Genomic DNA, 26,272 nt, shown 5'->3' with positions numbered 1-26,272 from the left:
AGCTCCCGCGGCATGACGTCTCAATCCGGGTTACGGGTAGTGGAATTTCCGCTTACGTAAGTTCCGGTAACATGTAATATCGTAGTCAAAATGTTAATGCACAGGCTTTTGTTCCGAGTGAAGGATATTCCTTTTCATAGAATTCCGGGGATGGGAATATTTACTGTACTCAACAATGAACTTTCTTCGGATAAAAAAAAAAAAAGAGCCCCTTAAATCATGATGCTGTAGGTTAGCACTTCAGAAATAATACTGTTCATCATGAGAAAATAAAGTTCTGAAATAAACATCAACCACTTCTGGTAGGCTACTGAGGACACAGCAACTATGTTGACTTCATGCCTTGTACGTGGGGTGTTCTCCTCGAGTTTCATTTGGCGAAGAGCTTTGCTTTAGCTCGCTATATTGTTAACGCTTTCGGTGCTAACGTTAGCTGTGGATGTACTCGCGACTGGGTGCTTTGCATTAATGTGGCAGGCTAAACTTGAGGTGCTTCGGTGGTCAGAAAACTCCTTCTTACAAATTAGGCACAACACTCTACTTTTATTAATAGTGCCATCAGGGCGTTTTTGAAAAGTAAATTTTCCATTCATTGTGCCGAGAACTCTTACATGCTCCTCCATTTTCACTTATCCTCTCCTCACTCAAACATAATGACAGCCAATCAATGTCCGCTTCAGGCTGTGACTGACAGTTGTTTCCCCACCTTCAACTACTCAAACACAGGAAGCCAACACATGAAAAGGGATATTATAAAAAGGCCACCCGCCTACAGAAACAATTAAGTTAGAGATTAAAATTTAGATTAATGCGATTAAAAAACATAACGCGCGAAATATGACTGTAATTAATTATTCGCAATTAACGCGATAAATTGACACCCCTAATTTTGTCCTTATTCAAAATAGAATTTTTGCCATGCATCTGCTTGGTGCATGGTCCTGTTTGCCCCCCAGTAGCACTGATCAAAAATTGTGGCCCCCTTCAGCATTTCAATTGCCCATCCCTGCCTCAAAATAAGATTGCAACTGATGATAATCTGGTTTTACAGAAAATCAATCAGAAAATTAGTAAATGTGGAACATCTCTGATGTCTCTTTTTCAACATCATCATCATCCTGTAAAGTGTAAAGTGTGTGCGAATAGACTTGAGATGTTGTAGCTGGGTGGGCTTGATTGGAACACAGCCAACCAGATTCTGCCAGGATGGAAGGTAGTGGCCAAGCTTCTCTGGTAACAAGCTGGCGTTGCCCTCGGGTAGCCATGCGTAACCTCAGCCATCTGTGAGTGAAAAACAGGGACAGTGATGGACTGATCGAAGCGCTATGAATGTTGGAGAGAGATTCCAGACACTTCTAATGCATAGTTGCCGGTTGAGGATTTCAAAGGGTGGGTTACTTAGTGTACATTCAATATCTGCTGCATTTAAATCATGGCTGAGGCTTCTTCTTCTGGCCTCTTGCACAAACAAATCTGCTGCATTTAAATCATGGCTGAGGCTTCTTCTGGCCTCTTGCACAAACAGCGCTACCATATGGTGTCTTCTGTGAGTAAAGTGGATCGGGTTATATTGGAAAAAGACATTTACTCGTTGGGAATTGTATTTAATTTTCGGGGGGAGCGTTATTCTAAAAGTAAATTGTAAAAGTTTTTGCTGAAAGACAATTTCCTTTGACTCTCATTCCAAGAGAAATAGTAACATACAGTTAAACATCTTGAAGACACTGTTTAACAATCAGTCACCTAAATAACCTGTAATTTATAGCCATAGTAATGATGCCTATTTCTTTTTTTAATCATAAAATGGAAGACTTAAAAAGTACAACAAAGTTTAAATATCTCAGGCTTTACATGCATCTGTTATGATAGCAAATCATCCATCTAACCTTCTTATCATCAGTGCATTCAAGAACTGCCTGAGAGAAAGCCCTGATACAATACTGAACCACTGCAGTAAATGTCAGATTGAGCATTCTGGTCTACATCTAAGGAGGGAGATATAAGGGACATGAGCCTGTGTGTTATTTTGATGGGGAGCTGATAGAGCTGGAGGTTGTGGAGGTTTTAGAGGTGAAAGGTTAAAGATGCAGCCTTTCTTTGTTAGCTCACAATGGGCCGCAGCAGACCAGGCTCCGGCTGTATTGGCTGCTTCTTAAAGGTTTCTCAGCCCCTGGCGATAATGATCAATAAGATGTCACGAGGATTAGCAACAGAGACCACACACTGGTCATTTTCAGTGCACACTGCTACCTCAGAGAACTGTATGGACAAAGACCACGCCAGTCCTCGTCTTGGAAGCATCTCTCGGGATGATATAGTTGAGCAAGAAATTATGATAACCTATCAAACTGTTCGTTTGACCATTTTTAATACCTTATGGGAGTAAGAGAGTGAGTTAAAGGGAGACAAAGGGAGCGAGCGGCCTAGCTGAAATGTAGCCATGTGCGAGTGTCGCATTGCGCATAAACAGCAGCGCTTGGATTCACAGAGAGAACAAGAATCAGTTTTGATCTGTGAATTAGCCGTGATGTGCAGGTATCCCTGATTTCTGCTTTGGAGTAGCATACAAAGTTCTCTTTTTCTGCAACAATGACCTTGGGGCCTCGAGCAAGAATAGCTAACACCGAGCTAGAATGATTGAGACGATAACTTCTTTGAACTCTTGAAAATCAGCAGCTGAATTTGTGAGTTTCCGTCTTGTGAATGTTGTCCACTCAAACTGCGGCTTGAAGTCATCTTCCTCTAGTTGTACTTTGATTAAATTGGCACAAATTGGTTTTTGTATGGTGTAGACATGGTTTAAGTTTCACATCTCTTGTGTTTTTTTTGTTTGCTTGCAATAGCCTTTGAAAGGCAAAGAGTCTGCATAACGAGTGGATTTTAATTCGATGCCACTGTGACATAGATTTGTCACTCATTATCGACAGTAAATACTTGCCCACTTTGTGGATGCTGAGAGCCCACTCAACGTAGGAAAAATGGCTAACTGTAACATTTTTGGAAACACTCCTCCATATTTTGAACCAGAATTGTGTCGGCGCACATTTCATGGAAGATGATTCCTTCAACTTAAAGGTCAAGAGTGAAGTAATTTTTGCAAATCCAAAACAAAATATTTTTATGTCACAAGTAATTGACCAAAATACCTTAAATAAAGCATGAAAAAATGATTTCTATTTCGTTAATTTGACAGAGAAATCCTTTTCCAAGATTGAAATCCTGACGAGCGACAAACCCGGAAGTGGGACGTCATTTAAACAGAAACAATGGCCTAGCCAGTCGCTCACAACACTTTTGACTTCATCGTCACTTTCAAACTTGGTGCCAACTACTGTGAACTGCTGAGGCAAGGTCAAGAAAGACATAAAGAACAAATGTAGGGGTCAACAGTCAGAAGGACTCTTGCATCATGAAAACGCAAGGCCTCACACAGCAGTCCAAACGATGCAGACCATCAACGAGCTGGGATGGGAACTGCTCCCTCATCCCCTTAACAGCCCAGCCCTGCCCATTCAGACGTTCACCTGTTTGGTCCCTTAAAAGCGTTCACAAGAGGCACAAAGTTTGAAAGTAACGATGACGTCAAAAGTGTTCTGAGCGACTGGCTGAGGCATCAGTCCAAAGATTTTTATGCTGAGGGAATATGGAAGCTTGTGCACAGATGGAAAAAGTGTGTGACAGTGCTGGGAGACTACGTTGGAAAAAGAAAAAAGTAAACTTTTATCTTTATTAGAAGTCCTTGTACCGAAAAACTCACTTTATTTATTGAATGACCCTTGTAACTTATGATTCAGACAACAAAAATACTCCTGTCTGGGTGCTCAGACATTTGTGTGGATTGATCTTTTTTTTGTTCGCGTAACCTGTTAGATTCAGATTTCTCGTGGCCTGTCTGTAGCTTGTTTGTGTGTCATATGTCTGAAAAGTGTGTCTATTCATGGCGGGCCACCAAGGCACGTGTGTGTTTGAACAGAGGTTGTGTGGTTGAATGCTCTAGGGAAAACATATGCTCGTGTTGACTGTGGGAGGGGGTGTAGGAAGTGGCTGTGGTGGTGAGGGGCAGGTGGCGTGTGTTGGGTCAGGGGTCTACAACTGTTGATTGGATGGTACACTGACATAGAAGGGGGGGATCTGATGCTTTGAGAAACCACATCAAGCAGTTGTCGGATACGTGTGATGGAGTCATCAGGCAGCATGGGAAAAAAATGTGGAAGCTCAAGTCTCCATACAATGAGCACAGATGGGATTGGCATGATGTACAAGTGAAATTGTAGACAGCAAAGAGGAACAATTATTGAGGTTACAGATTGTTGGGGGGCTCTTAATTGATACTGCCATGAAAAAAAAAGAAAAAAAAACACTTAAAGGCCTACAACTTCAATGTCGCAATTTGAACATACTGTACAGTACAATTCTGTGAGAACAAATAAATATCAGTGTGGTTCCTCTCTTAAAGGACCTATAATGTTCAGATGGCCGATATTCCACTAACATGTACACTATGTATTGTTTGCTGAAGAAAACGTCATCAATATGACATCTGTAGATATATGCAATATAAATATACTGTATGCATTTCAACGGGTGTCGCTTACATACAGATTTTCGATATTTGTAGGCTGGCCTGGTCCCTACTCCCCGCAAATAACCGGGATGCAGTGTATGCAAATATATGCTGTCGTCATATTTATTTTTATTTTGTCTTTATTAACATTTTCGGTGTCGGGAGTAATCCAAAAGTAGACTTTACAACTATCTGATCGAGTGTATCAAAATTGGTCGATACTTTGCAATTTATGCAAAATTATTGACTGCCATGTCATAATTTGCCTGATCTAGCATGGATTGGTTCCGCTAAATAAGACATGACAACAAACACACGCTTGTTCAGTCCGGGGTCATTCTGTGCTGCCGTCGTGCATATGAGAGCCTGGATGCGAATCTCATTTTTGCCTTTTCTCGAGTCATTACATAAACTTCTGGTTTTAACTCTTTCATGCACCCTGTAACCTAATAACATGACAAGCTGTCCACTATAGCCATTGTGCTTTTAAATATGATTTCAACGAATAAGCCATTGACGGCAGTATGCAAAATGAAGTTGACAGTACTCTATGACAATTGATCTTTCTGATTGGCTGTTAGCTCGTGAATCAGTGCATCATAGAAGTAGACTATGAGGTAGTACTTAAAAACCAAGCCGAGGCAAAGAAAATGGCATTGTCTAGAAAATAATCATTGCTTTTTACATAGACTTGCTTGTTTATGAGTGTGGCGGGCCTGATTCGGGATATGTGTACGTTTTATTTCATGAAACCATGACTGTGGAAGGTATGATGAAGAATGACTCGCACGTGCACCACCCAACCTTGACCATCCCTCATTGGCATGTTTTTTTCTCACTGGCCAATCCACTGAAATGGTGCTGGCTATGCCCCTGACCAATAGTTAATTCATTTAGGGCAATGGTTCTTATTCTTGTTAGAGGTATTGAACCCAACAAATTCATATGAATATTCATCAAACCCTTCATTAGTGAAAAATAAAAATATGATTTTTTTTTTTTTTGTTTATGAATTCAACTCGTAAAAAACACATTTATCAAAGACTAAAAAAAAGTACCGGTAAATACAATTTCTAGACATAAGTATATGTTTTTTTTAATTGTGCACAAAATCAACCGTGCATGACGTACTATCACGACAGTCACACTTTGACGATTGAGCGAACTAAATTTCCCGCAGCACTGATTGGACAAACAATGTAAGGTGATCATCTGCAGCCAGTGATGGCCAGGTGGGTGTGTCATAGCTAATTGACATGCTGAGTCGGGTGTGTCTTAACCTCCAGAACCCCTGAGACTGATTTCGGGCAGTGTTCGTCCTTGCTTGCCATATTGTGAGTGTGAGGGGGCCTGGCAAGCAGAATAATAATCTATTTGTGTCATGATTCGGTTTGGGACCAACAGGTGGCACTGTAGGGCTCTCCCTGCAGATGCACACCTGTTGGTCATTATGTAATTAGTGTTTTAAAAGGACTCCCAGCCCGAACACTCAGTGTCGGGTCATTGTTGCTCTTTGCTACTGTCATGTTTGTTTGTTGCCGTTTGTCTGCTGCTGTCAGGTTTGTTTTGGTCACAGTTCTGTTCTAGCTTCAGTTGTGATTTTTGTTTGCTACTTTGGACTGTTTGTTTTGGATTTAGTTTTCTGTTTCAATACACTTCTTCAAGTACAACCTGCTCCTTCTTCCTGCCTGCTTTCTGGGGTCCACCACCACCTTGCAAAGTGATAATTTGTGTAATCTATTTGTGCCAGTGTGACCAGTAAATCTGACGATTATTTTTTTAAATGACTCCTCTTGAATAATTTTTTTGCGACTGACAAACTTCTGCTCGTATTTTAGGCCATTTTTTCGCAATATAGTGAAATTAAATGAATATTTATTTTGCAAGTTAATTTCAGGTGTGTTCCACTAAATGATACTCTGACCCTAAAATTTCCGCTAAGGGGCCACTGTGGTCCTAGTAAAAAAAAAAAAAAGTTAGCCTGGGGCCCTGCACCAAGTCTGAAGCAGCAGTACTTGTTCTGTACTCATTACTTGTATTTTCAAATAAGTACCGTCTTTTCCGCACGATAAGGCGCTTCGGAATATACGGCGCACCTTCAATGAATGGCCCATTTTAAAACAGTTTTCATACATAAGGTGCACCACATTATGAGGCGCATAGAACAAAAGCTACAATATAGGCTGCAGTTATGCATCTACTAGATGGAGCGATGCTAAAAGGAATACAATACGATGCAATCCAGCTTTATTTATATAGAGCTTTCACAACCGCTGTAGCTGGAACAAAGTGCTTTACAGAACATTTAAGATTCTATGTCCAAGAAATCTGAATATTGATCCATATATGAGGCGCATCGGATTTTAAGGCGCACTGTTGGCTTTTGAGAAAATTTAATCGTTTTTGGTGTGCCATATAGTGCGGAAAATTCCAAAGTCTATTCTGTCTTGTTTTACTAAATATACAGTGCATAATTAACTTGAATCATGGTTTGTGGCCATCATGTATTGAAAAGTTGTTGTTGACGGATTGTCATGCGCCGAAAAGCAGTCAGCGACGGGGTGTGGCAGTAACATGCTCAAAAACAATCGTCGGTAGAGGGTGGGAGTTGGGCGAGATGACCAGGACCAGCCCATAAATACACTGGCCGTTCGGAAAAGTTAACACATTTTCCTGAAATTCCCATTGGGCACAACCCCTGGCTCATGACGGGGCCACTTTAGCTGTAAAGTCATACTTTTAAAATAAAGACATTGTAGGCCCTTGTTTTATCATAGACTTGAAAAGTGAGATATGGTGTATTGAGGTGAAGCATGGAGGCGACATATACTACAGCAGTAAATCCTTAAAATATGGATTTGTGTGGATGAGCTTCATGGAGTGATTTGGTTCTGTCAGCTTTGCATCATGTGTTGCGCTAGCTATTTTTGATTATATCTGTTTGTTCATAATATTGTATTAAGGCGAAAGAGCTCCAACTCGCTATTGCATTAGTTGCTTCGACAAGGAATTGATTATCGCCATACGTTGACCTGTGTAAAAATTTTGGTGTCAATCACCACGGAGGTATCTCTTGGTATTTAGTTTGCTGATGGAATTACATTGCTGTGTGCAGCGTCATTTGTGCCTAAACCATTGTCCTGTGTCTCATGAGGGGGGCTCAAAGTGTTCTCGTCATTCATTTCTCAGTGTAATTGTGCAATTTAATAGAAACACCATACAGCATCGTTATTTATTGAGCACAACAGCTGCAGCTTACAAACTAAGACAAAAAAAAATGTAACTTGAACTAAATGATCTCTCTTTTTGCAGGCTTTTATGGGGACCACTCACTAGAGCCGGAAAATAATGACAGCATGGGTAAGTCATTCACCTACCTACCTACCTATCCATCTTTCCATCAATCTAGCAAGAGCAATCTTTTTAATCACATCTCGACTGCATAGTGCTAGCCATCAATTAAGGTTCATCTAAAGTTGGGCTGCTTTTCTCCAGTTTTACAACAATAGAAACACACCTTCCATTACAAAAGGTCCACGGCAGCCCAGGGCTTCACCCATCCGTGAGCATGATAAATTTACTGACTGAGTAACACTTCCTCGTGATATCCACAAGAGGGGAGTGTACACTCAAAAACAGTTCTCCCTCTTGCACAGGTCAATCCCCATATTCTTAAACAGAGAACGGAAAAGGCACCTGAAGTAAAAGAATGTAAGGCAGTCACGACATTGATTTATTATTGTGCCAGTGTCAGGAAAACTAATGTCACCAATGTACTAATTGTTTGCTCTCTTATCATATAGTCAACATAATCACTGCAAGTGCAAACCTACATTGACAGGCCAAGAGTGCTGAATCAAAAGATGCCAGAAATATGCCCCTTCTCAGGAAGAGACTTGGAACAAAGAGGCAGGGGTGAGGTGATGGTCCAATGTTAAGGTCCAGGTTCAGGCGAAGTTCACCCAGGACTCCCATTGCTGCCATTGCAGCGCCAGGTGGCACGTAGGAAGGGTCAGAGGTTGAACACAGTTCAGAAAACGCTGACCCCGACGTGACTCGCTGCTCCGATTGTCTGCAGCTCTCCTCGGGCCTTTCTCAATCGCTCCCTCTATAAACTTGTGAGAAGAGAATCGGAGGGGTCGAGGTGAAAAAGTGGAAGCGAGTCCGAGAAGAACTATTGAACCTGCACAACGAGTGAATAAGCAGCATTGTTGTGTACAGCAGGAGGAGTCGTGGATTTATGAGGCCAAACCTGATGGGGTTGTAAACTTGACGAGTTGGGCTTGTGGCCGTGGCGACTCACTGGCTTGCTTGCTATTGGCCCTATTCTACCCTTAGGATGCCTCAGTGCATGCATCGGGTAAGGGTGATGCTCAGGTCAAGGGGGGCTGAGGCAGGCCTTGTAAATGTTCTAACAGGGGTGGGAATTCAGAGACCCCCATTCAGTGACCAGAAACCTAGGTCAGGGGCCAAATAGCTGCGTTAGCAACAGCTGTTTTCAGCACTATCTTGTTGATTCGGTTCCAATCATCGAAAGCCTCATTTCTGTCATTTGTTTTGGGACCCTGTCTTATCAGATTTGACCCACGATACTTGAGATTGATGGTAAGTGATCTTAGGTTTTTATTTTAAATTGACTGCACTGAAAATGGTTTAAGCTGTTTTAGAAAAACTCGCTCCACCTGGTTTCATGGAAACTCAAATATACTGTAATTCAGTCATCACTTAACATATTCAAATGTTAGGTAAAATTTCATTCGAATGAAAATCAGACAGTGGTTACAATATAGCTTTTTACGCTGTATTTTATTTTTATTTTTTTGCATGGACTCTGGAGACACACACACACACACACACACACACACACACACACACACAGTTGCATGGTTATCAAGCTTCTTTGGTGACTAGTTATGTTCCATTGTTAATCATTACCAAGCAGCTGCCTATTCCACAACACTGAAATACTTTCCCACCAAATATACTGTAATTCAGTCATCACTTAACATATTCAAATGTTAGGTAAAATTTCATTCGAATGAAAATCAGACAGTGGTTACAATATAGCTTTTTACGCTGTATTTTATTTTTATTTTTTTGCATGGACTCTGGAGACACACACACACACACACACACACACACACACACACACACACAGTTGCATGGTTATCAAGCTTCTTTGGTGACTAGTTATGTTCCATTGTTAATCATTACCAAGCAGCTGCCTATTCCACAACACTGAAATACTTTCCCACTTCCATTTTCTCCTCCGTCAATAATTTCACACATATGTGTGATGACATAATTGCACTGCACTATTGCATACAGTGTGCGTACATCCTGGGAAAATGTGTGTCATGGTTTACAATCATGAATTTGCAAAAAGAACACTTCTTTCATGCCTGACGTTAGTGACTTAAATGATACTGCACAATATTTCCTATATTATTATTTATTCTGGAGTGATTTCTTTTTTTTTTTTAACAATGAAATCATTGTTCATCTGCCAAATAAGTGCCGCTTCAGCTGCTGACAAGGTAAGGGCTCCTGCTGCACGACACGTTCCAGGCCAACAGAGGGCGTTAAAAGCATGCTGGATGTTATGTCTGCGCCCACGTGCCACCTGGACCCGATGAACTCGACATCCATATGGAAGTATTTGGCTGTAACCCAGCTCAGGCTTTCCCTTTGTCTCGTATATCTGGGTTGACTTTTTATGTTTGAGTCCAAAAGTCATTCGAGATCACCAGGTTTTCATTTTCCAGGGAACAAAGCAGCAGAGTGTTCGAATGTTTTTGACAGCGCTTTCACTTTTTGCTTCACGACGCCCTCCCCCCCTCCCGCCCTGCCAACAAAATGTATTTTGTATGTTTTCACTTGTCTGAGTAGAATGTTTTGAAGTCTAAAACACTTTTACTGGTATTTTTCTTGAACAGATTCTTCTGTCAGTGGTCTCCCATGTCTCTTTCTCTCACCTTGTGCATGGAATGTAGTATGAGTGAAGTATAGAGTGCCCCCATGCTTTCTTTTGATTTCAGCCTTTTAGAAATTTATGGTTATCCTAGTTGTTAGTCACCCAACTCTTTTGTTCGATTGGTGCCCGTTGAGTTGGCCTCGGGGGTCATCCTGTGGAGTGTTTCCGGGTTCAGAGACAAGTGGGTCACGCTGTTCCTGTGTCATTGCCTCGAACATTAGAATTTGTCAGGACAAAGCTGCAAGTCCGTGGGGATACACATGCAGATTTGTGTGTGGCCCTAATGTATGTAGCGACAGTACCTCTTGTCACACCCAACTTTAGAGTTGGAGTACTTTCCTGTGCTGTGATTTCAGTTTTACAGTAATATAATCCAATATATATCCGCTAAGTCTCAGCAATCCCCTCAACCGTTCTTCTGTTTTGTCTGTCATTTTCCCTAAATTTGACAAATTCCATCCATCCATTTTCCCAACCGCTTATCCTCACGAGAGTCGCGGGCGTGCAGGAGCCTATCCCGGCCGTCATCAGGCAGTAGGCGGGGCACACCCTCAACTGGTTGCCAGCCAATCACAGAATTTTACCAGTTGAATTATATATTGAATGACTTATATATATTACTGTATACATTGTATGATATAGGCATTTTTTTCCCAGGTAAACTAAATATCATTCTTCAAAATCAGAATCAGTTAATTTCTATCTAAGATTTCTGACAGACGATTGTTAGCACCTCCCACTTGGTTGCTATTATTAAATTCAGAAAACAGAAAAAAAAGAGAATATCTTGTGCCACGACTGCAGGGGCTGTCCCCCCACTCCCCACCCCACCTCTCCCCTCGTAGTGTTTATCTAGCCTTTATGGGACAATTAGTCAAAGATTATTACCATATGCCTATAGGTCCTTCATGTAGTGCAAAACGAAGACTGACTTTTTATCGGTTCAGGTTCTTATCTCCGTCATTGAAGTTCTCCCTGAACAGTATATAACTTAAGCAAGCATGACATGTTAATATAGGGATATGAAATTCAGGGAATGTTTTTAGTTCAGGAAAAATATGTTCTGCTTTCATGTAAGACTAAGGCATGTACACATCTGCTGCAGTTGATTAGTTTCATCTTGCGTAAGGTAGCAGACAACATGGCTAACCAGAGTGATTTGGCGGTTTCGTTTGGAATTCAACTGTTAAGTGGAAAGCAATTTCCACTTTTTAAAAAAAAAAAGTTTTTAAGTTGTAATTTTACAAATTTAAAATGAATAGGTCTTGGTGGGAATCCTGTTATAGGCCGAAGATCCACAAACATGCGTCAATTGATTCTGCAGTGGGCACAAAACAAAAATACGAATAGTAAGTATCATCTGCAACAAACTCGGTTCACAAAGATTTAAGGAATACATCAGGAAGACATCTAGTTACGTCCCATTTAGAACTTGGCTTTGATAGCGTCCAACTCTTATATTGAAATAAGAATGTAGCTTGATGCCATCAAATGAATGCAATGTGAAGCATGTGATAGTCTTTATTTATTTTTGAAAAATCCATCAGAAAAGTTTTAGGAATGTTTGTTGACACTCTTTGGTCTTCATTTGCATTGTTGAACTCTTACAAGAAACATGTCTTGTTGAACACCAATCACAGTCGAGTCGGTCTCACAGCAGATAAGACAAAATGTGTTCCTAATTACGAGCAAAAGCAAAGAGCACTGAACTCAATCAAGTTCCACATTTTCATTTTTGTGCTTTAAAGGAGGTAGGGCCACCACTCTATTCCAATCTATGTTCTATCCATATTGTTTCATCGTTGCATATTGTCAGAATTTGTGTTCGGTGTCATCTCCTCAGCCTCTCTGAGACAGTTTACCGCAGTTTGCATTCATTGATCAGTGAGTTATTCTCGTGTCAACCCACCGACAGCAATGAATGTTTATTGCAGCATTTACAGGTGAAGCCAAAGTGTCCGGTCCGTCCTAAACAAATTCTTCAGCAGGCGAGCGTTAGGAATCCAGCATCCGTGGAACGGTCGCAGGATATTTCAAGAAGCTCATGGCGCCCCTCAGGGTACAGTCAACGGTCGATGGTTTTGCCTGAGTTCAAACTCACCGACAGCGTTGAATGTTCACTGTGGACACCGACACAGATTATGGACCTCGCCGTTGCTGTTTGATTGATGGCAGATGTTTCACTGGCCGAACAACTTAAACACACACAAACTTTGAGAAAGATCAAAAAGCACAGCACATTTTTTTTCCCTTTCCATTGGTTGCATGGTTCTTATTGTCGCTTCGTTTTGTCTCCGGCAAGTGGAAAATCCCACACTAGTTTGCCGGTTGCCGCCCATACCGCTTGTTTTTTAAAATGTCTGCAGTTCCAGATTTAAATTATGGAGCGTATGTAAATTTGCCACGGTATCAGTTGTTTCTGTGATCTGGCTTCAGCTTTCAGCAGTCGGTTGAAAATTGAAGCCTTCAAACCAAAGTGCTGTTTAACTTTTTGCGTGGGTATTTCTCTTGGCCTGAGTGGGTAAGCCGTGCTCCACCATGTGTTACCACCCATGCTCATGTTGAGGTTTAAATGACGTTGCCGGCAAACCAGAAGGAATGAGGATGATGATGATGATGATGATGATGATGCGGAGGCTTGGATTTCCCTGAAAATAGCTCTTCAGATATGCCAGTAAACTCGTTCATCGTTTTATCTTCATCCCCACCTTCTTCAGAATGATGAGCGGTGCTGTCTTGTCTCGTTCTGCCTGCAGCAAAAAAAAAAAAAAAAAAAGTGGGGGGAGGAAACAAAAGACGGGGAAAACATCTGAAATAGCGTGAATAAAAGGGCAGAACATGTTGTCAGTCTGGCTGGTGGAAGCAGTGGAATTAATGCTTCCAAGTGCGATCAGGGAATGTGGCTGTGCCCCACAGCTTAGTGCACTGCAGTGGTGTGCTAGTTAGAGATTACTGTTCCCTTTACCCTGCGCTGAACCTCAGCTTCTGCTCTGGGAGTGCGCCTTCCTGTGTTCGCTTCTTTGAGGTTGGAAAATCATGCAGCCATGTTTTATTAATGCTCTCAATGTCTGTCTATCTATCAGTGTCTCCGCGACAATGCACTGTCTTCTTCCTCTCCGGCTTGCTTGCTTGGCTGTTGCAACCAGAGAAAGGAATGTAGAACACTGTACTGCGTTTGCCTTTCCATTTTCTTTTTTGTGATGAATTTAGGCTACTTAACCAGTTGGAGGCTTTTTTTTTTTTTCCTCACAATTTTCATTCACAATTGAAACGTTGTTGGTAGCAAGCGTTACAAGTCATTGTTGTCACGAGATTTGTTCCAGCTTTGCAGAGCTGGCTTTCTGATCACTACGATGAAAAATTAGCACGCCGCATAAGAAGCTCTTATGTGCGAGTCTTCACGCAATGTACATCTTCAGCGTGAAGCCATTGCTGAGTGCATTCCATATTACCGCGACCTTTGAAAGAGTTAGTTCTTCTCCACCAAGAAACTGTTTTCATGAGCATGACTGAAGTTTTGTTCCGCGTCGACAAATTCTGGGAAAAGGAGGTTCCCATTAAGTTTAGTGAGAACTGAGAAAGAAAAATGTCACACGTTTGTTTACAGCTTTCGGGTAAAACCTATGGGCCATATTTCTTGTTTTATCTCCACGTTGCTCCTCGTTAGATGCCTCTTAGCCTCAAGAATGCATCTCCCTGCCTTTCCTTGCTCGACGTGTTTCCATTCACAGACAAGTAGGGAATGAATCTTTTTTTTTTTTCTTTTTCAGAGCCCTCTGGCTAAGGGTAAAGTGGCTTCCCTCCTTGGCACTTGGCCTCGTTGGCTGTGTGCCACAGATACACTTGAGTTTCCCCCCCCGCCCCCCATTCTCAAATAGCTCTTCCTCTCATACCGCCTCCACTGCTTTCTTTCGTGTGACCAAACTGGTACGCTAAGTCGCTGCCTTCTAATTGTTAAGCAGGGCAATAGTTCCTTGGAGATGTTAATACTGGCACTGGTGCCATCACCAGAAACTTTGAATAACTGACAAATGTACCAAAGTGTAGCGTGTAAAAATAGCTTGCCGAGCATGAGAGCTTGACAGGGCTTGAGTGAAGAGTGCAACGATGTGACTGAACTAGTGTGAACTCTGCCTCGTCAGCACATTCCAGGGGTTGGACAATGAGAAGCACACAGTGTACCCTGTCGTGTTGCCGGCCGGTCGACAGCCAGGCCTCCGTGCTGCCGTGTTCAAAGCTGGTGTAAATTGAAGCAAGCATGAATGAAGTTATGACTTTGTAAAATGGATTTTGCCTCCTGTGTGAACGTGAAGGTGAAAGACGTGCCATGTTACCGGGTGACAGTGGCACTGTGGCAGAGCTAACATACTGCGGCAATCTGTGTTGATTTAGAGAACTCGCCGGATATCGCTTTGAGCACCACTGACGAGATGAAATACAGTAGCTTACTTTTCTGAAAACAGTAAGTGTATACCTGCGAATATGTTCACCACACCCATAAAACGACACCTCCACATACTCGGAATTAAGACTCGATAGATCAATAACTTCACCTAATAAGGAACTCTCTTTTTTCCTACTGTCTGATTTGCTACAGCAGTGTGAAAACAACAGTTGAAGTTGCCAGTCATGTCATGCAATTTCAAAGAATCTCCAAGGCAATGAAAAGCTACGCGCTCAGAAAGAAGCAGACATGATACAAACATGTTGTCATAACTTGTACACCGAAACACGACCACCGTAGCTGAGATGCCTGCTCCGAAAGACATCGGCTCGGATGCTTACAGCAAATGTACTTGCACACTTTACCATATCATCATTCCACATTTTTTGCACAGTCTTCTCAATCTCAAATCTCAATAACCAGCATTGCGAACGAGCCTCATCATGGCCAACTCAATTCCACAAATTTGCTGTAATTACTGTATCACTCCAAACAGGCTTGAAGCCCGATAGGACGTTTTCTGTCTGCCGTGAAGTAATATAGAAGACATTCACCACTGCGGCAGCATTCAGTTTTACATCCCGTGCTGTCACACTAAGAAATTACAGTCGAATGTGAAGGAATATAAAAGTGCAGATATGAAATGTAAAAGTCAGACTGGAAATCATTTTCAATATTACGGTATCAGATCATTGATTTGCCGGTGTACGGTGATTTTAAATTTGGCAGTAAATTTTAACGGAAGTGCGCGGGGCTTTTTAGTTTGTTGCTTGGTCGGCATGTTTTGTTGATTGATATCGAAATTTGGGGAAGGATTTTTGAGTGGATGTACGTTCCCATTGAATTCTGGTGACGCACATTTGATGAAGTCATTACAAAATGGGCGCACCTTAAAACTACAAAAGCCACTAAAATCACAATCGAGTGGTGCGTCTCCCCCCCCCCCCCACCTGTTCATAAAAACAAAAACAAGGCATAGGAATCTTGAGGGAAGGACTATCTGTTATAATATGAGCTGGATTAGCTATCGTACGCTTTTGCAGTGCTCCATTGTAATCTATGTAACTGTTCCGAGTCAACAATTGAAGACAGTTGCTCACTAGCATGGGTCTTAGGCCAGCCCCGCTCCAGTTGAGGGACGCCTTGTGGCCGACTGCCAAGCCTTTCCAGAATCCCTCAGCCTCCACGTGCCATGGATCACCCTGCCAAGGCTTCAGGCATTCACGAGCAACCTTGACTGGAGCCAACCCAGCCTCTCTCTCCACTGCCAGCTTGCCTCTCAGCATTAACCCGTGACTCTCAATGGGTGACACTTTGCTCAAACGCATCATCCACGCCGTTTCTGACTTACCTTTCCCTGCTTGTCTTTTCCTCAGCTCGTCCTTGTAGCCGCCAGTATTCTTGCATTTGCCTCTGCTGAGCCCCCTGTCTGTTGACTGTTTTTTAAAAAAATATTTTTAAAAATGTATTTTATGTCTCTTAGCTGTGCACCTTTTTGAACACGGTTACAGAAGCACTTGATCGTGTCAATCTGGCTCTCGTTGACTTATCCACTTGTGCGGCGCGCCTGAGAGAACCGCGTTGCGTGTCACACTCCTCGCTCCTCTCCAAAGCTTTGTCGGCTCATTTCATGAATGCTGAGGCTGATGATTATGTACCGCACGCTTTCTCGCTGTAGTTTGGAGAATTTCGAACAAAGTGGGATGAAAGCGCCCTTTTGTGAGTGTCGTCTGAATTTAACCGTGACATTTCTCTGCAGTCCGCAAACATTTTATTTTCAAATCTTCCACAGACTCAGACGTGCAGATTGGCCCCGCCCTGAAATAATATGTTTCAATGTATCTAAAATACGCCCCCCGTCTACTCTAGGCAATATTATCCCAATCGTGATTTAAACATTTTAAAAATAAGTGGGAGACAGAAGGATAAAGCAGACTGCTTGATGAGGACTTTTTCAGCCCACATGCAGTCTGTTCTACTCGACAGCCTAGACGGAGCCTGTGGCTGAAAGTCTTTTTTTGGGCCGAATAACCAAGCGAAAACAGCATTTCGATGCGCGGAGTGGTTTGAGTGAAATAGATAGATGTATATTTTCTTTTGTCCTGTCATCTTTTTCGTATAAGTTTTACTACACAGCCAAAAGCCATTATAGAAGAACCAGCAATACATTAATTAAAACTGTGATGTGGTTGCTCCGGTGCAATTAACTACATATTCAGCATTTTTTGGCGCTGTTCCTGCCTTGTACTACCGACTGAGACGAAACCGTCTCCGATGTTGTTCCGCTGCTCTATGATTCCCATCCACGTTTTGCAAACTGAAGACTTCGCAGCAGTTGGGTGCATTTGGTCATCACCCCATCAGAGGCACTGTGTCCTGAATCAACTGCACTGTGCTTTGTATTCCGGTGACCTGATCAATTAGCTTCATAAAATGAAGATCATCTTTTCTTCCCACTTCTAAAACGCCCGTGGTTTCACGTTCTTTTTTTTCCCCAAAGTGATGGCTAAAAGCGTGACATTGGAAGTAAACCAATACTGCGGTGGTAAAAGTCAGCTAGTTTGGATTCAAACGCCGAGCCCCCTGCATCGAACTTCGATGACTGTTGCGGCCGGTGCTTTTCTGAGTTGCTCAGCGACTTAACCCTCCTCCCTGGCACCTTCCTCCTCTCTTGCCGAGGAAAATCTCTGCTGAATTCATGTCTTCTTTCAGATTTCTAAGAGGCGTTAAACCTTTCTGGATTAAAGGAGGTAATCTGACAGGCAGAAGATTGTATTAGCCAGAGTGTTGGCAGAGCTTTTAATTTCTCCTCTCTTTTCATTTCCCCCCTCACAGCCCGTCTCTCCTGCTGACCTGCTAGATGGTATTATTTTGTCTTTCTTTTGAATTACAGAAAAAAAACCCCATCCCCATCCTCACCGCTATTCACGCTCTCTCTCTCTCTCTCTCTCTCTCTCTCTCTCTCTCTCTCTCTCTCTCTCTCTCTCTCTATCCCTCTCTTTTGCTATCTCCCCTCCTATGCTTTCCCCCTACCTCTCGCTCTTCTCGCAGTGACAGCATACTTATGTGAACCCATGATTTATCATTTGCTAATCCGTGCTGATTATGGAGCTTTCCGCACAGTCCTTATCTGTTGCTGAGGCCGCTTTTCACTCCATAGCCGCCAATTATCTTTTAGGCTGCCTGCAAACAGACTTGTCTCTGTCAGCCAGCTGCAGAACTGCCACCAAACCGCTTACGTTTTATATAAAGGACACATGGCGTGGATCTCCAACAACTGGCGCCGCGGATGGTTGAAGTGAAGGCATTTTTGATTTGCGTACTTATTGAGATAATTGATGGGTACTGTATTTCCAATTCTCTCTCTTTTGTACTACTAATCTGCTCTTAATCATCTCAAACCTCCATTGTGCATCTTTTTTACAGACTGTAGGGCCATGAAGAAGAGTACTCATCTTCCCTCGTTAACACAGGAGGGGGGAAATAAATGGCCAGTTCTGTCAGGCCAAGTTTTTTTAATTGTTATTTTAGGTTTAAATGCTGCTTGGCGCTACACCCAAGAAGAGGGGTTATTGTTGCGCTTCCAGGTATTCGCCATGACATGACATGACTTGAAGTTTAGATTTGTTAGCGTCAAGTCTAACATTTTGCTTGCGTGACCAATCCTCCACTTTGGTCTGACAGCCGCAGTGGAACTGCCTCACTCTGACTCACGCCACACTTCTTGAAGCCAAGGTTAGTGACAACATGAGGTTACGGCGAGCCAGGCTACGCCTGTGGGGAGGGTATGCAGATGATGGTGCACTCAGCTGATGTGCCGTTCAATTGTCAGAATAATGGGAAGTGACGTGCACATCACAGCAATGTGGGTCAGAGCGCCAGACGACCGGCCCGCGGCCTCTCTCTGCTTTATTAGGCAGGCAATGTCTAATCTGCTGTCGCTCGACCAGACGAAATTCTCTAATCGACCCTGATATTCACTGAACACACATTACCATCTTCCCTCATGCTCAGAAGCTCACTTCTAGCACGGAGGGGCTTGTCTATTTGTCATGCAAAAGATTCAAATGTTGAATGTGAAGTTATTGTTAAATCAACCAAAACACTAAGCTACTATATGTGCTGTTTTGTTTAAAAGATGCGCATGAGCATTTTGGCACTTGTATATACGATTTGAGTCCACTTTGCTACCGTGTGTGTGTGTGTGTGTGTGTATATGTGTGTATATATATATATACGTTTTTTTTTCTTGCAACGTGGACTGGATTCAGATTTTTCAGCAGGCGAAAATGGGTCGGATCAACTGAGCTTAATAGGATTCCCATGACATGGTCAGAGGCTGCTGTCTGCAGGGGAAGAAAAAGCCGGGAATGGAAAGGTTCAAATGTAAGGACGGTTGGGAGTGGGGAGGGGGGAAGCAAACTTTTGCGAGTGTTTATTTAGCACCTGTACAAGTCCATTGCAGCCAGAGAAAAGTGACACATGCGGGCCTTGAAGAGGTTCTGGCATTTTCTGCTCAAACAGGTTTTTTTTTTTTTTTTATGGTAGGGGGAAGATGCCTCGAGGAGTTCAGTCTCTGCGAATCTGCCACAGCCTCATCAAAGGCAGTAATTTCCTGTTCATTTCTGGCTCCCATCCCCCCAACTCTGAGCTCTTGTCTGCTAATCCCACCCCTGCACACAACCCCCACTTCCACCCCCTCCCAATCCCCACCCTGGGCCCCCCTGCTGCTGTCCTGCCTGCCTGTGCTTCAGCTTGCTGCACTCTCAGTCTGAGGACTGCGGTGGGAGGCTATATGCTTTGTGTCCGGGGCTTGCAGTTCAGTTGAGCACTAACAAATCCTCATTGTCCCATGCAAGAGTGGTGTCAGAGGAGACCGTCGTTTGTGTGTGCGTGCGTGTTGTGTTTTGGTGGGAGGGAGGGGGGGTTGCCTTGCTGTCTGGTTTCTATTCAAATCCAGGTACACGCAGGCCTGGGAGGGAACAAAGCATGTCGAGGGGCTTATAGAGTGTCAAGCATGGGACCAAAGTCCTTCGAGGGCTCAGCTGAGACCAGGCAGGGCTGAGTTGAAGGGTCATAGGAGCTGCTTACACAACTGCTGCCCTCTCTGAACTGAGCACACTACATTAGCTCTGCCAGTGATGCTGGGGCTGGGGGGGTCCCATCTTCTGAGGCACCGTCAGCCAGTCACAGTCAATATCCAAAACACTTAGCTGACGGTGGGAACCCAAATGAAGAATTAACCTTGACAAGAGTTTGTCAATGACAAAATGTAGTCTTGTGAAGTGCCTACATTTCAAAATACAATCACTGTATTACTTGACCGGTTTGTGAAGAAAATATTTTTCCCCAATTTTTTTTTCCCAGTAGTAGCTAACAAAAGGCGACTTTGAAGTTTGAGTCAAGCTGCCGCTGAAAACGGGTCTGTGGACTAAGATGTGTATCAGGATGGCAAGACTCTACATGTACAGGTATTTTATTTGGCTTTCAACTAGAAGGTTGGCGCACACACGTAGCTTTCTTATACCATGACTTGTTTTTCCACGGATTGTTGTTCTTGTGCCGGCATTAAGCCTTTGTAGTTTTGCAGCAGTCTCGTGTACATCTGTCGGCTGTCGGGATGTTTTTGTTGTTGTCATTACTCTCTTATGCACTCAAGCTTTTGCAGTGGATTAAGAGCTTTGCACAAGAGCAGCCCAGGACGAAAAAAAAAAGGCAACATCGGAAAAACCATCGCTTCCTGTCACAAAATACATTCCAATGATTCCCCATGTGAGTTGATGGGGGAAAACCAAGGAAAAAGGAACTAAAGCCTGTGCGAAAAGAGACATTCTCTTCTATTGGTCATCTATATTTAAACACCTCTAAATTTAGACTTCCTATTCTGCATTTCCGTCTTCTTGTATGCAGATTTGGAAACAGAGGCAAAGAATCCGTTTTTCAATATGAACCCTCATTGTTTCACACACTGAAAGGGTTTACGCCAATGATGGAAGGAAATAAATCTTATCTCCTTCAGCTGGCGTGCAAAGCAAGTTGGAGAGGCGGGGAGACCACTTTGAGAATCCCAAAATTAAAGGGAAGGTCTTTCACCCTTCTCGATCACCACTGGCCGGGGATCCCCTCCCATTGCGGCAGCAGCTGGCTGCCTGGTCTCCTCCGCTTTAGCCTCTAATGGCTGACCTACCCTGTCTGGGCTGCCCCGCTCGCTTTTGTCTTCTGTCTGGCTCAGTTCCTCCCAGTCAAACATAGCTACTGCCGGCTGCAGTCTACATTCCCACAGAGCAAACACTCAATCTCACACACATACACGCGCTCTCACACACACACACACACACACACACACACACACACACACACACACACACACACACACACACACACACACACTCGGCACACTTTGTCCAGCACACACAATCTCTGTCTCGGTTGCTCTCTTTCACATACATTCTTCTCAAAGTTCTCCCACACACAGAGTTTCTGACTGCTTTTGATCACACACACACACACACACACACACACACACACACACACACACACACACACACACACGCGCAGACACACACACACACACACACACGCACACAAACTCATACATTTTCACGCATATTAGGATCCCCACATGCCACTGTGCTAGCTGGAAGTAAATCAGTTAAAACTATTCATTTGGCACACGAGTCGTTTAAGAAACGGCGGTTGAAATTTCAGTGAAAGCTGAAACATTCTACAGTGAAGTCAGGGAAATAATGAACACATGCCAAAGTGCTAAAGACATGCATTATCAGTAAGCTTTTTAAGCGAAAAGAGAAGGTCAATCAGTTCAAATACTTACCGGCAACGGGACCAAAAGTTGGACAACAGCAATGTATTGTGGCTGGATAGTAGAAATGGGGCAACACTTCCATAGTCAGGCATGAAATATTAAACCGGCCTATGTGGGTGAAATGGATTGAATGCGTCCTCTCTCTGCCTGTTTGTCTCACCCAGACACATGTACAAGCACACAGTGGCGCACAATCCTGACATGCACTCTTTCAGTCCGATCTTCCTGCCGCCAGTGGGACCTCAGCCAGGAGTTTGCAAATACAAGTGGCTCACAAATATCTCTCTCTCTCTCTCTCTCTCTCTCTCTCTCTCCCTCTCTCCCTCACTCAAGCCCTCCCTCTCTCCCTCTCGCGCCTTCTGCACAGCTTCATAGATAAACAAGAAACCACATTCCCACATGCATCCACCCCCCACTCTGCACAAACACACTCTGCACACTCACGTGCACGCTCGCACGTACACGCTCACACACACAGAGGTACACACACACTAGCAACCGTACACACAAACACACCCGCAAAAAGACAAGGCACAAGTTTGGAAACTGTTTAACATTTTCGTGCATGCACTATATATGAGGCTTTTGATGGACAGCAGCACATAGTGTCATGTGTGGAGCGAGGCTGTCTGGGATTGGCTGGAGGTTCGGGAGCGGAGGGGGAGCACAGGGTGCTGTGATTGGTTTGCGCTCACACCATTAAAAGGAGAATGCTTCTCTATTGAATCGCAGCCAGCATGGGCGGAGTCTTTGTGATACGGCTCTGGAAGAAAAAGGGGGGAAAAAAAACATCCAGAGAGACATATGATTCAAAGTATGATCTGACGACAGAAAAACAACTTGTGCAGATCGACAATTCATTTCAAGAGAAAAGCAGGGTACACCCTGAACTCGGGAAATTAACCCAACAAGCACTTTTTGGGGGGTGTGGTGGGAGGCAGGCAGAACTCCTTGAGCAAACCCAGGCCCGCATGGAATCTCCACACTGAGAAATGTATTTTTCTCACTTTCTTCATTTATTTTATTTCCAAATGGTTTAAAATAAACCACACATACTCCAGTTTCTCACTCATACATTAGACGTACCCCAAAAATTGGCTCTCAGAAGCTGTCTTTCCTTTGCGCTCCTGTTGCCAGTACTATGCAGGTGTCTGCCCCAATTTGCTGCTATGCATGCTCGAAAACCGAAGTATAATCGCTACAGCAATCTGATGGATTGGGATTTCCTGTGTTCAAACACATATTTGATAGTGTAGAGAAGTTCTCCGACCATGCTAATATTTTCGTCTGCCAACCCTCGAGCCTTCGTCAGAGCCGTCACCAGGTTCACAAATCCCTCTCGCATGATCACGTGATCTCATGAAACCGAAGAACAGAATTTGCCGGATATGCACCGATAATTGCCGATCTATACCAAGTGTGTGAGGCGGTAGCGTTGTCAAATGGCTATGTAGTGAAAAAGACTTGCTTTTGCAAAATATTTCTCTCCCTCTGGGGAACCAGTTTTTATCCACCTTATTCCTGGGTGCTCTGATGTAGAAACGATGGTGAGCGCAACTTCCTGGGAGACGCCGCAAGTAGCAGTGAGCCGTTTGTTCCAGCAACACATTTGTATGGTTTTTGTTTCCTTTTGTAAATGATCATCAGCCTCAGTAGCGTCTGAAAATGCCTCGCGCAGCTTGGGAACTTGTCGAAACGTTTGTGGTTGAACTGAAACCCTCATAGAAGTTCACCTTGTGTCTACAAGAGCAATGTTTTCAGCATGCACCCTGGACAAAGAGAGAATGTTATGTAAAAGACTACAGTTTTCCACTGATGACGAACACCGAAGAATTGTGTGAAAATTTGAAACGACCACCTAAACGGTGTACGTGTGCTCCTTGTGGACAAAAAGCCCGTGGTTCAACATGCAGATACTTTGGTGGTTTAGTCAGGCAACAGTTCACATGTGGTATACGTTTGGTTTGTTGAAAAGTATCAATGAATTTCAGAATAACCGTCATACACTGTTCAACGATACAGTATTTTACTTATAAAATTAATCAGTGTTGCATTTATGATGTACTAGGTTGTCTGTTTTTTTGGAGCACATACTTGGTGGTACAGTTGCCATGCAGTTAGAAATAATGGTGTTGATGTCCATTTTAAGTGTTTGGCTGGGTCCTACATCTGCTTTAAGCTAAATAAGACTGTGTCGAACATCTTTTAACAAAACGCGACAAACTTTACTGTTTTGTGGCAACAGTTACGCCTCAGAGCTTTTGAGATTGCTCAATGCCTTATCGACCGAAGTTCAGAAAGTAGCTTAACATGTGACTGCATGTTGTCACTGGTCACTTTTTTGTTTCATCCTCCAACCCTGCTACATTTAGTAAGAAGCGATGGACTGTAATATTTTCTCTTTTATTCTTTGAAACAGTAATTCATGCCTTTATCACATCCAGGCTGGGTTACTGTAATCTACTTTACTTTGGAGTCGGCCAATACTCCATTCAGTGTCTCCAGTTGGTCCAGAATGCTGCTGCTCACCTCTTGACTGGTACCTGTAAGAGGGAGCACATAACTCCTACACTTCTTTTTCAGATCCTATTATTTGTTTTCAAATCTTTGTTATTAACTTATTGCTTTATTGTTTGTTATTGTATATCTTATCTATCTATATATGATCTTTGCTCGATGTACAGCACTTTGTGCACATCGGTGGTTGTTTTAAAGTGCTCTATGAATACAGTTGAGTTGACTTGAGAATAATTGCCGTTCCCACATGATTTAAGTCTGTAACCTTCATAGAATGCAGACTGGCACAAACAGTTAGCACGTAAACAAAATGTCTGTTCCAGTTCATACTGGAAATCGCACTAATAATTCACGCACGAAATAGGAAAGACATGTTTGTTTTTATTTACAGCCGTTTTTTTGTTCATTGCCCCGACCCATTTGGGAACAGATGCACTCATGAGGTCATCATGATGCTTGGTGAGCTGTGAAAACTATATGATTGAAGCAACATTTGTTACATGAAACATTACATTGCATTTTGGAATGAGTACACTTTTTTCATAACTCTGAGCTACCGGTAAGCTATATCTATACAACCTGACACATGTTCCCAATTTCACTTGTACTCATGCATAGCATGCAACCCTATGTATGTGTTGTATGTGGGTATTTGGCCATAGTGACGAGCCATTATCACACTGTCTGGACAATGGTTCCAAATAGCAGGTGTATTCTCTTCGGTTTGTCACAATTTATAACTAAATAAATCAACATATTTACAGTACACAAGGCTCATGATATCATCAAACCACTTTATGAATATTTTATGTACAAATTGGGATAATTTGTAGCTTGATAATTTCATTGGTGTGCGTCAGTGTGTACCGTACTGTAATTGTCTTAAATCATACAAGGATGTCATCACTGTCTTTAGTAACCATCCATCAACAATTTCGAGTCTCCAATTACATAACCTAACATGCATTTTTCAGAGTGTGAGAGAAATCCAGAGTACCCGGAGAAATGTCACCTCTGCTTCTCGTATCCTATCAGATCAGTACATTCAGTGACAAAAGAAAAATACTGTTTTGCAAATTTAGTCGAAAGAAATTCAGAAATACGTGCTACCGTGACACTCGGTGATAATTTTACAGTTTACCGCCAGCGAGTCCCAGGGACTCGCTGATCAGAAAAGTATGAGTCCCATTATGCATTTAGAGAGTCCCAATTTTCGAATTCTGAGATGGTCTACTTATTCAATTGCATTTGATAATGACACAAACAACAACATATACATACAATTCTAAAGAAATGCTGCAAAAATTTAAATAATTCAGTAGCAGGCCTGAGGATTTCGGAAATTTTTTCAGTTCCGTCAGATTACCCAATGGGAAACCACGGTAACTAATTTTGGGTTCCGTAAACGTTCATCATGGGAACCCATTTTTCTATTTTGACTGATATTCATAATCAAGAATTCTGAAACTCGAAAGTATGTTTCAAGGGTAAATGTTTGAAAACTATGCATTAACAATGAACATAACATCAGCAGCTGTGTACTCCAGGTTTATTCAAAAAAATACATGGATCAAAATATGATGTACTCATATGGCATCATGAATACAGCATACCACAAAATCAGAGTATTTTTTCCAATCTCACACTGCAAAGATTAATTTACTGGTAATCATTAATTGATGTGGCTTGACATCCTCTTCCCAAGACATTTTTTTTATTATTTTTTTTTTATTAAGTCAGGACTCTTCCCAAGACGATGCATGTGTAATCTACTATCAATTTGACAAAAGAATCTACCACACGTCATCGTTAGTTCTACTGACAGTTAACATTAGCATTACTATACCTTGTGACGAATGTTTTATTCATAAAGTTACCATACTACAACCAGTAAATTATAGAATAACCAAGACTGTTTCATAATATTTTTCATAGCGATTAGCCTATAGA

General features: G+C 42.6%; 1 protein-coding gene and 1 long non-coding RNA gene across 3 annotated transcripts in view; one reads left to right on the top strand and one right to left on the bottom strand.

Annotated features, from left to right (window-relative positions):
* nr6a1a (nuclear receptor subfamily 6, group A, member 1a) overlaps positions 1-26,272 on the top strand; it is a 155,632-nt gene that overhangs the window by 31,174 nt on the left and 98,186 nt on the right. For both annotated transcript variants that reach the window (XM_019860970.1, XM_019860969.1), the window contains exon 2: positions 7,877-7,924. In XM_019860970.1, coding sequence (XP_019716529.1) covers positions 7,877-7,924 — 48 coding nt within the window. The remainder of the gene's footprint in view (positions 1-7,876; positions 7,925-26,272) is intronic.
* On the bottom strand, positions 12,044-22,641 carry LOC109510577 (uncharacterized). The gene is made up of 2 exons (XR_002167153.1): positions 21,815-22,641; positions 12,044-13,288 (listed from the first exon to the last, which is right to left on the bottom strand). It is a non-coding gene; the product is annotated as an uncharacterized LOC109510577 (long non-coding RNA).

Source organism: Hippocampus comes, unplaced genomic scaffold (assembly GCF_001891065.2).
Source record: "Hippocampus comes isolate QL1 unplaced genomic scaffold, H_comes_QL1_v1.1 scaffold130, whole genome shotgun sequence".
Lineage (NCBI taxonomy): Eukaryota > Metazoa > Chordata > Actinopteri > Syngnathiformes > Syngnathidae > Hippocampus > Hippocampus comes.
This window is presented reverse-complemented; position numbering and strand designations above follow the sequence as displayed.